We start from the raw sequence: 11,236 nt of genomic DNA, 5'->3' as shown, positions 1-11,236 counted from the left end.
GCCCGGTTAAATCATGAAGCGTCCTGAAGAGGATAGTGTTTGTTTTAAGGTGGTACGACAGCTGAAGGCGTGTTAAACTGAGGGGGCTAACCTGAAATAACAAACCCGAAACGCCCCCCCGGGCAGCCAGGGGCTGGAGCGGGGAGGAAATATGCGGACTGTGCTTCACATTCAACTCAAGACACTCAGATAACTCAAAACGCAACACGAAGCTTCGCGATATTTCAAACAACAAGTGTCTGTGAGCGCGCAGCGCAGTCAGCGGTGCCTCCTTAACAGAGTGCTGGCACTTCGGAAAGGGGAGTGCAAAGGAGAGGGTCAGAAAGAGTGGTGGGTGGGGATATAACCCTTTTGGGAGAGAGAAAGAAAAAAGTAAAAAAAAAAAATCACGTGTTTGGAGATCAAAGGAGATCCGCTTTGTAGAGGAGGAGGAGGAGGGTGAGAAAAAAAGAGGGAGAGAGAGGGAGGGAGGGAGAAAGCTAGGGAGAGAGGCTGCGTTTGCAGGCAATGTAATTGACAAGGCTCGCAGTGGTGAAATAAACACGCTTCAGCCCAGGCGCAGTTTTTATTGCACAATTCTGACTCTTGACGCGTCGCCCTCAGAGCGCGCAGACCGGATTTTGCTTAGTTTCACCCGATTAATTCATCCGTGTGAAATTATGTCCCGATCGGCGCTGATCCAGCCGGCAAGATGATGATTTTACCAGGGAGAGGCTCAGATCGTGTGCCCGACTCGGTGGTCTTGGTGATCTTGGTGGTCGCCGCTTCTCTTGGTAGCGTCTTCGCCAAGGATACAGCCTTTGTGGAAGTGGTTCTGTTCGAGTCCAGTCCCAATGGAGATTATACTACTTACACGACTGGCTTGCAAGGACGGTTCTCCAAAGCAGGAGCCACTATCAGCGCGGAGGGGGAGATCGTTCAAGTACGTGCAAAGTGTCTTTTTCTTACGGGGGGATGACAAGCAGCGGTCCGGAGCAACGCTGCCCGGACCCGGGTTGTAATTTAATCAAGCTGCCCTCCTTAAAAGTTTTTCCGCTGGGACCTGGGGGGGCTGACAAGAGTTGTACATGGTGTGTGTGTGTGTGTGTGTGTGTGTGTGTGTGTGTGTGTGTGTGTGTGTGAGCGAGAGAGAGAGAGAGAGAGAGAGAGAGAGAGGATGGTTACTAAGCTTGCAAGCATATGCGGTCACAAGATGGCTCCTATCTTGTGGAATTCATTCACAGGGAAACATGCTCTTGCAAGTTGTTTAGTTGGTGTCTGGAGCTCACTTTAGCACGCGTTGCATTTACTTGCCCTCAGCCTGAAACTCACGCATTTAGGGAGCGTTTAGTTAAATAGTTGCGGCCTCCCCGCCGCTTCCAAAAAGTTAGTAAAGTCGCACCGAACAGGCGTTGCGCATTTCGCAAGAGCCACAACACTGCGAAGCTACTATTTGTGCGTATTTGGCACTTTATCCGCTCCTGAGGTGAGCTACGGTTTGACACCAGCTTTAAAAGCCCCAAAGCCAGTTTTAACAGGAGAATAGGTCTGTTTTTATTGCCCGGACCGACATGTAAAATAAACCCACGTCCCGCCGCCTGCACCCTGCTAGTGTGCAGCCGTCACCGCTGCATTTGTAGCGGCACGTTTTTGGATAAGGCTCACTTGTAAGCATTTCAAGGCTTTGGAAAGCTAAATAAATAAGAATAGAGTGTGCAGTCATGATGGAAGAAGCTTCCATGCTCCATCTTTTATTTCCTGGCCTCAGACATGACAAGTGCACTTGGCTGGAGCTGGCTATGCTTGGACCAGCTCTTGAGTGGGAGTCACTAAAATATGAAGCTTCCCTTTAAGTGCCAGAAGGGTGTATTTGATGTTTTATTATTCTTGCCTAATGCACTTGGACACTGTTTTTAAGAGTTTGGGTTCTAGTCATGTGCAAAAGCTTTGATGTTTAATGTTATATTTCCTGACCTCTAACATATCCTGGATCAGTGGGTGCGCAGCTCTTTGTGGGCGATTCAAAGCCACTTGAACGTAAAGCAGTTTTTGAATGGCCTGCATCCTCTCTTTGAAGTTTGCTGCCATAACTGGGAGCTGTCTGCAAAACCCAAAGTGCAGCTAATGCACCCATACGAAGGCAGTGTGCATGAAGTTTGTCCAGCAGTTCACTGTGACTGGAGGCATCGTCTCAGTGTGGGTGTGAGTGAGCCCATCAGTACCCCAGAGGCCACAGCAAGTAATGATTCTTGAGTATTTGTTTTTGCAGCATAGCGGCCGGGCGCTGGTCAGACTGTGTGGCGGTGCATCGGACCAGCATGCACTTAGTGGAGACAGCAGCTCCCTTCATCCACCCCTCACCTCTCTGCACCGAGTACGCTGCAGCATCTTTTGACTGCACATTTTTGCCTCTCATTCCAAAAAAAAAAAAAAAAAAAAAAAGCAGCAGAGGCTCTTATTTTGAAATAAATCTGATCTGTGGAGATCAAAGGCAGGGATACTCAGCACAGAAACGGGGCTGTTTATACACAGTGATGGCCATTTGGCGCCACTCGGTAACCACACAGAATTGTCGGACCTCAGCTTTACATTGAAAACCACATCTATTTAGGTTTGCTTTCTTTGCTAACATAGCCTCTGACCACTTAGAGACAGCTTATATTTTGTCAGCCTATAATGAGGGCCAGTTTGTCCGAGCCGGAGCACTGTCTTGAATTTCCTATTTTACCAAAGATTTATGTAAGTTGAAACTGACAATGAATGACAATCATACAACTTGAGGAGTATAATTTAAAACTGGTATCCAGTTTCCTGCTTTTGAATTCTATACTTGTAAAATAACATTGCAGGAACACGTTGGGAAATTTCTGCGGTGTTGTTTTACACTGGAATTGGGTTAAACTCAAATATTTAGGTTCTTGTCTCCGGTGACCTCTGCAGCCGTTGCACTTGTCTACTTTTTCTTTCAGTGAAGTCTGCCTGAGGTCTGTGGAGCCCTCTGGTCCCCTTTGTGATCAGAGCCCTGAGGGCTTTGCATTACCTTGTGTGTGTGTGTGTGTGTGTGTGTGTGTGTGTGTGTGTGTGTAGCAGTAGTCAGACCTCAGCAGGTATGGGTTCAGATTCAGGGGAAAGGGGGGGGGGGCTTGGCAGCACTCCTAAGCAAAGACCCAACCACGATGACCACTCGCATGCTCCCGACTCTCCTTTAGCTAATTCCCTAAAGCTAACACCCCCACCGCTTTGACTGAAGAGTGCAAAAAGTGGCACAGGCTGCCAGGGCCAAAAAATAATAAATTAAGTTAATTTGCTTCTTGCGCTCCTCTAAGGGAGGGGGGGGGGGATGACGCAGATCTGGCCACAGTGCCAAACCCCAGGGTTCCCAAGTCAGTTCCCTGATTGCTACAGTTCGGCTCCATAATAGCAAAGTAATCAATGTCTCCTTAAATCACTCTGTCAGGGCATGAGACTGTGTGTGTGTGTGTGTGTTGACAGACATGACAACTTTAAGAACATATTTACAGCATCAGCTCAGCTTGGATTCAGGCAGCCAGAGTGCAGGTAGTTAATGGTTTTCACCTGTTGTCCCAGATTAAAATACTTCCTGTTTGGATCACCGTGAGACGAACTGATCGACTCTTTGAGTTCCTGTTTTGCGTAGTTTGAAAGTTGCAGCATTATTGCTGGATGGTTCCACATGCTAGTTAATGTTGAATCAGCCAGGTGCCATTGTTACCTTGGCTGCAGGTAATTTGATTTCAGGAAAACACTCAGTTGGGCTTCTCGTCGCTGAGTTTCTTTCATTCAGATCGTTGCTGACAGCACTCGCACTGCGCCTCTGATTAGAATGGATTTAATGCGGGGGGGAAACGCCATCTGCTGCTCATCACTCTTTATTGTCTCTCAAACGCCAAATCATCTTTCCTGTAGCGAGATGAGCTGCGATGCACTGCACGAGTTCACATCTGCCTCTGATTTCCAGCGGGCCGTGCTGTCAGTCTGTGAGTGAAGAGCTGAGGCGGGGACGTGGCAGGGGCACACCGGGGACCAGATGGGACTCGTAATGTCGTCGGACGGAACCGGAGGGAATAACGTGGCTCTGGCCTACTTCCTCTCAGAGGGAAAGCAGAGCATCCCCTGAATCCCTCGTCCGGCAGGAAAGGCTCCAGTCTCCTAACACCCAGAAGCCCGTTCACCTCTGAGCTTCATCTCCATGCATATGGAGCGGCGGCAGCTATAAATCTGAGACTGCTTTCAAGGTGGCAGTTTTTTCTTTATGGGAAGTGCCGGGGTAAAGTGGCGGTTTTCAGCGAAGACAACGATGAGCTTAAAGACTGGAGCTCCTACCTTGGAGCTGGCAGGAGTTGTGTCGCGCTGCATTTAGACTATAATGAGAGCTTTAGTGGTTTAAGGAATCCAGCGCGCTTTCTCACCACAGCCTGGAAACCCCAAGAGGCCATAATGGGCCGGTCCCAGACGGTAGGTGCCAGGGACCGGGCCACTCCCAGCGCCAAAGCAACAGTAGCAGTACACAAATGCTGGTTTAAAAGGTTAAAAGTGGTGCTCCCTACTTTTTTCCATTTATTGGCTTGGCGGTCGCAGCTGTATTTTAAGTGCTATCGTCTCTTAACCGCCACCCTGTTTCACTTTCATGTCCCAGCCAAAGTAATTTGAGGCTGCGTTTCTCCCCTTTTTGGAGTAGAACAGACTAAACTGTTTTTCTCTTTCTCTTGCTTAACACCCCCCCTCTTCTACACAAACGCATCCCACACCTTCTGGACTTTTTGATCCAACCAGTGACTTCAGGTGATAAAGCTCAGGTGTGTTGGAGAGGAGTTTGGCAGTATTGAATTGCACTGCCCCTGGACCTTTGTTGCAGGCCTCTGTGTTCACTCATCCTTGGTCAATCTGATGATTAAGAAAGTCAGTTCATACTTGCCTAAAGTGGAAAAAAATCAGATTATGTCTTCAAATTGCTTATTTTGGCTGAAAAACAGCTACAAATGTAGATTTAAGTGTTTTGAATTTCCAGTTATTAGCCCTGCAACAGGCTGGCGACCTGTACAGGTGTACCCGCCCATTCGCCCAGCTGCGATAGGCTCCAGCCCCCCCAGCAGGATAAGCGGAAGAGAATGGATGGATGGAGGGATAAAACAAGAACTAGCGAATTTCTGCCGTTTTTACTTCTGACTTCCTCAAAATGACAAACACATCCTGTCAGATCCAGCGGTATAAACCTTTGGCTCACACTTGATTGAAATGATTACCTGTAGTCAATGCTGAGATGTCCGTCAGTCTTCAAATGCCTAACTTCCTGTTTTGATCCCTTGGTACCTGCTGCGTCTCCAACCCTGAACTCTTGCTTTCCCCTCCTGCCGCTGGCTCTTTAGCTCTGCCTCGTCTTCCTGCGCTCGCCTCTCCGAGGCCTCACATTCCCACTGAATGCACAGCTCCACCTGGAACAAGTGCATGTTGGTACTGGTGGCCCCAGTAGCTATGTTAGTTTCCACTGGGCTGAATGGCTGAGCTTATCTTTGATGTTCCACTCCAAGAGAGATTAGCAGTCAGCGCGGTGCTCGCGGCTCCCTCCTCTCCAGCATCCAGGCCTCTTCCAGAGCAGCTCTGCTCAGCCATGTCGCTCCCCTCCTGATCGTCTGCTGATTGCATGTCTGAGCTCACTTCTGTGAAATTCTTTCGTGTGTCTTCTGCATTGATATGAAGTGATGAGGAAATGTTTATTCATTTTCCCCCCGAGGTTGTGATTTTGCTTTGATGCAGCGTGTCTTCACTTTTTTTTCTGTAGCACATTTTCAACAAGTCAAAGCTGAATGGAGGATGTGAGTGGGCCTTTCACTTCTGAATAACCCCCGGTGTGTTTGCCTGCATTTGATGAAATGGTGCTGAAGGGCTGGGTCATCCCCTCTGCTCACATTTTTATCTACTGACACAGAGGGTCTGCAAAACAAAGGCTAACGGGTCGAGGGTTATGAAATGACAATGCTCACAGTAGCTCATCCAGGCAGAGGCATGCTTTGTTGTTGGCCAGGAATGTGCTGACTAACTGTGGAAGGCCACAATGCCAGCCGCCCCTTTTGTTGTACTTTTTTTTTTTTTTTGGCCAGTAGATTATGAAGGTAGCTGTGCAGGGAGACTCTTTCACTCTTAGCCCTGCACTCTGTCTCCTCCTCATCCTTCCTCTGTGCCCTCACTCCTCTTGTTTGTAGGAGAAGTCTTATCACACATCTTTCCGACTCGTCCAAGTTCAAGGACACAGGGTTCAGAGTTCTTTCTTTTGTGTACATCATTATATAATGAAGAGCCTCGTATGTAAGAACGAAATCACATGCGCACAATTGTGCTGTTAATATCCGAAGATCCTGCTTTCTTGTCACACACAGTTCTCTGTAGTTAAAAGTGGAGAGAAGGTTATTTCGATTTGCAGTAATTTATATTTAGTCGTATGGCTCCATTAGGGAAGGATGGAGCACATGGGGGAAGCATAAGGCAGGTATGTCACTGGTTAAGGCACGAAAAGGAGGAGCTGGAGTGCATGTGGGTTGCAATGGGGCTTGCAGTTGCACAGCACCTGATGCACTTATTTGGTTCAGTCTGTATGGATGTATAGAAAGGTATCAGCTGAGCGTTCAGCAGATGTGGGCTGTTACTAAGATCAGCTGATCTGTCAGGGCTGTGGCTAAGCTAACTAACTCAATGCTCAAATTTCATGTTTACTGTTCAAGGAAGCACCTGCAGGTTTGTGTTCCACGGTCTAATGCAACACATTAATGATGCGACTGTTCCCCTGACAGCCTGCCTATCGGATGCCACCCCCCCCCCCCCCCCCCCCCCCCCCCCCCCAACCCCAAAATACAGCAGTGGCAAAGGTCATGTGCAGGGGTGCCAGATGGGGATAAATCTGTTTCAGGTGGAAGCTCTGACCCCATTAGGCTCATCCTCCCACCAAAGGCCACTGTGAGCCTCTGTTTCTGTCTACAGGTGCTTGTTCCAGTAATGAGGAAGATCCAGGCTTTAACACAATGAGGTCAGAGGTATGATGGATCGGCCTCGCTCGGTCAGCTGCGAACAAGCTGGTTTATCCGAGCATTTGTGTTTTTGTTCCGGCAGAGTGCTGCGTGTCTCCTGGCTCTGCAGTGAAGATATATCACAGCATCTTCCCACCTCCTCCTTTTCCTGTTGCTAAACATGCGCCCCGGATTTTGAAATGAAAAATTGACTCTATTTTTATGTTGTCCCTGTATCATGGGTATTCTGAAAGTATTGGGGACAGAGGGTTTTCTAGTTTGTGTCCTCTATTGTTTGATAAAGGACTATCCCCAGGATAGCTCATTTTGTGCACGGTAGCTGCATGATGAATCACTTTTTCTGTAGTTGTAAGAGTAAATCCTTTGCCAGCGCAAAGCAGATTCATCTCCTCAAATCCCAAAGGGTCAGGTGAAACTTTTCCATTTTATGAATCTGCAAATGTAGAACCCTCACTGACACACCGTGAGAATAGAAGCTCGATAACACAGCCCAGGGCCGTGATAAAGCCTCCACAATTTCTCCAGTTCTTCTTGTCGATCCCACGCAGCTCAGGCCGTGCAGCGGCTCTGTCCGGTCCCTGCACCCTGAGCGGGGCTGATCGGGGAGGGCCCCGCGGGGCTGGGTGAATAGCTGCCGAGTCATGCTGCGGGTGTAAACCACATGAATGTGCCGCCTGAGCAGATAGGATCAGGCGAGGCGGGGAGGCTCGGGAGGCCACGATGCTCCGCGCAGCACGCGTGCTAACATCAAAGGCAGTGCTGAAGTGGGAAGGGGGGGAGCGAGGGCCGGGCCAAACTCTTCAAAGGCCTCTCTGACTAATGCCGGCCCTGATATGTGTCGCCACAAAACCCAATGATGATGCAATAGCAGGGCCCTGAGCTAAATCCGCTCCCATACAAATAAAGATGGAGGTGTTTCCTTGCACGAGCACGGTGAGAAAAATAGTTTGGCTGAAGCCAGAGAGTCCAGATCACCTGACAGGTGAAGGTGTGAGGCTGCCCTCTGACCCCGCTGCTGTTTGGATCCCAGTGAAAGGAGAAAAAAAAAAAGGACTTGGAACAGGAAATGCATTGAGCCTGATTTCAGCAGATAGGTTAATGCACTGGGCGTTCCTAGAGTATACAACAGGTGGAGCAGAGTTGACTTTGTTCTTTGTAAAGTTTATACAGGCCGCGTGTTTACATGCGTGAGATAGAGTGCACTTCTCTTATAGTGTGCACAACTACAGATCCTTTCAAAATGCCCCCATGATCATCAGCCTGATAACTCATTGACAGCTGAGACGCACACTCTCTGCTGGAGAGGATCTCCGTTGTTGACAGCGCACAACAATAATTCACTGTCACCGATTCAGTCTGCCAAAGGTTATTTGCATGCCTCTGACTGAAGTTATCTCTGAGTGTGTGTTCGCTCTGAACTTAAATTATCAGTAAACAGCTGGACTTCATTTCATTTCCAGTCCGGCCTTTTTTATTTCTCCATCCTGGGGCGGGTTCATAAGTCGGGACTGCAGCACTTCCAGCAACGACGGCTATAATGCAGCACCTCGAGGCTATCAGAGCTAATTGCTAATATGCTTGAATGGATGAAGGAACAGAATTTGTATCAAAGCTTCCTTTTAGTCCTGCCAATAGCAGCTCATCTCTCTTTCCCACTTAAATTGCTTCCATAAATGTTGAGAAATACCCCCAGAATCTGCTACAGTCCAAAGACAGCCAGACCTGCTTTCCTCTGCTTTTTATTCAGACCTGTTGTGTTACTAGTGTGCCATCATTTAAAATGCTCAGTTACACTCTGCCTCAGTATAACACTGGAAATGTTTTTCATGCAGGCATCTCATCATCAGTGAAAGCCTCGTTAGCAAAATAGCCAGCAGTTTCACATAATTGTATCCACCCTGAGACGTTTGTGCTGCAGGTCCACAGTGAGTTATAGATTGCATTGCCTCTGTTTCAGTGTCAGTTTGCAGGAGCCTTCACCTCTAAAGTGCTGCTGTTAGCTGGATGCAGCAATAAGTCTGTATTGGAAGGCTTGGATTGAATATAGCTCTGCTGCAGACTGTATTTTTATCATGCAGTGTTATCAGACATGAGTTTGTTACTGTTTCCAGTGCAGACATTTTTACTGTGAGTGTGCATGTGCAGCCGTAACATGGGAAACTATCAGTGCATTTAGATGCTTGGTGTAATGTAAATGTTGTAAAACATGATGAGTTTGGCTGATGAGACTTTTTCTGCCTGCAGTTCTGCAGACCCCCCCCCACCCCGTACCCTCCTGGCTCAGCGTGAACCTGAATGTTTATGAAAAGGTTAGGATAATTACTCGTGCCCAGCTGTGTCCATTTCTTTCTCCTTGCTATCCATCTGTTCACCTCTCGTTGTCCTTGCACATTACCGTCAGGAAAAAATGTCAAGCCTTTCTTTTCTTTTTATTACAAACAGCACATGGTGTCGATTACAGATTGCTAAACAAATGAAAATGAATCAGAGAACATCATATTTTTGGTCTTTGTGTTTTCTCAGTTTCACCCCTTCTCTTGTGTTTATCCAAATTCATCCACGTGTTTCTCACCACTGTAAAAGCTGCTCTTTGCATTTTTAGCAGTTTTATAAAAGGCCGAGGAGATGTGCTGTCTTTGCCCCCTTTTCTGACATCGTATGTACAGTTTGTCCAAACACACTTGTCTCAGTAATGACAGCATGTCCTTGGACATGTCAAGGAAATCTCGATTCTCAGAATGCTGTTTTAAGAGAAAGGAGAGATGGAGTGGGAGAGGATGGGAATGACAGAAAAAGATAGGCCAATACAGCCCTTTGCTATTCCGTCTGCATCCCACAGGCATGTGACATAGTCAAATTGTCACCCCCGGGGGTGACATGCATCCCGCAGGCATTTCGAAGTAAACACATCTCAGGGAATGTGGCTCTGAGATTTGGATGGTGGCCTCACAATACTGGAAGCATCTTTCTCTCTCATGTAATGAATGCAGGAGGAGCTGAAGGTCGTGTTGTGAAGCATAAAAAAAAGCTCTGATCTAAACGTAATGATGCTTATGATCTGAGCATCACTGCAGGAATAGTTTGGGAATAGATGAGAGGATCAGCAAAACCTCAGATTTTTGTACTTCTTATGCAGAAATTTTTTTAAAAAAAGGCCTGATGTGTGTTTTTAGGGCACTTCTCAGGTGCTGGGAGGTTGGTGCAGTTCTTTCCTGTTAGCTGGCTGTGATTTTTCTGATTTTTAGTTAATTACAGACTTACTGTTGGTGCACTTTATCACTGGGTAAGACCCAACCTTAGTTTTTGTTTTAACCATGCTGAGGGCTCTTAATGAAGCAGTCACATGAAGGCTACTCTATAACATGCTAATGATAGGTCATAGGTCACAGTCTGTAATGTTGGCAGAAAAAACAGCAACATGAAGCCAGTTCAGGCTTCTTAGCCCAGAAATCTGTTGGACATGTTAATGGAGACTTCCTGCTGGTTCTTAATAATAAGGAGGCTGTCTCCTCTCAGCCACCAAAGAGCAAATCAGCAGCTGATCCAAGACACCTGAGCCAATGGGATTTCACAGTGGTTTCAGGTGTGTGGTGGGTAATTTTCTCTAACTTTGCACAGTAGAAATATAACCTGCTGGGAAGTTATGCTTTTAAACTGATTTGGGGTCCTTTTTTTTTTTTTTCTTTTTTTTTTTTAAAGATGGTGATGGCATGGAAAGGACTTTGCCCCCCCCCCCCCCCCCCCCCCCCCCCCCCCCCCCCACACACACACAGTGTATATAAAAGCTTCAGTAAAATGCCTCACAGTGACATTAGACATGCAGTTATGTAGTCTTGACTCACTGTTGAGCACATGGAGCTACACTTCTCTGTCCCAATCTTAATGAGCTTCAAACAAGTGTCAAAGGAGAGGTGTTAAATCCTGAGAATATGAATGCATTAGCATTAATCAGAAGAGCCCATCTGCACACTGAGTGCCGCACTTCCTGACAGCTCACTCGGTCAGTTGGGCTTCCAGTAAAAATCTGGATGTGACTTCTCCATAATGGCTTCACGCTCCACTGAGGCTTTTGAGTAGCGCTGCTACCAAATGATAACAGGTGAAAACAACTTAAAATTATTAGATTTAACGCGAATTTATCCTCGTGCCCAATTTCGAGCCGTTTCCTCTTGGCAGCCGCACGTTGTGTATTTCGGTCAGCTTTCCTGCAGCGCTGC

The 11,236-nt window shown here is 47.3% G+C and overlaps 1 protein-coding gene across 2 annotated transcripts in view; it reads left to right on the top strand.

The window, feature by feature from the left end:
- Positions 1–541: 541 nt before the first annotated feature.
- Positions 542–11,236, top strand: part of znrf3 (zinc and ring finger 3) — a 61,338-nt gene continuing 50,643 nt past the window's right edge. For both annotated transcript variants that reach the window (XM_030736917.1, XM_030736916.1), the window contains exon 1: positions 542–922. In XM_030736917.1, the coding sequence (XP_030592777.1) occupies positions 692–922 (231 nt within the window). In that variant the 5' untranslated portion in view covers positions 542–691. The remainder of the gene's footprint in view (positions 923–11,236) is intronic.

Source organism: Archocentrus centrarchus, chromosome 9, assembly GCF_007364275.1.
Source record: "Archocentrus centrarchus isolate MPI-CPG fArcCen1 chromosome 9, fArcCen1, whole genome shotgun sequence".
Classification (NCBI taxonomy): domain Eukaryota; kingdom Metazoa; phylum Chordata; class Actinopteri; order Cichliformes; family Cichlidae; genus Archocentrus; species Archocentrus centrarchus.
This window is presented reverse-complemented; position numbering and strand designations above follow the sequence as displayed.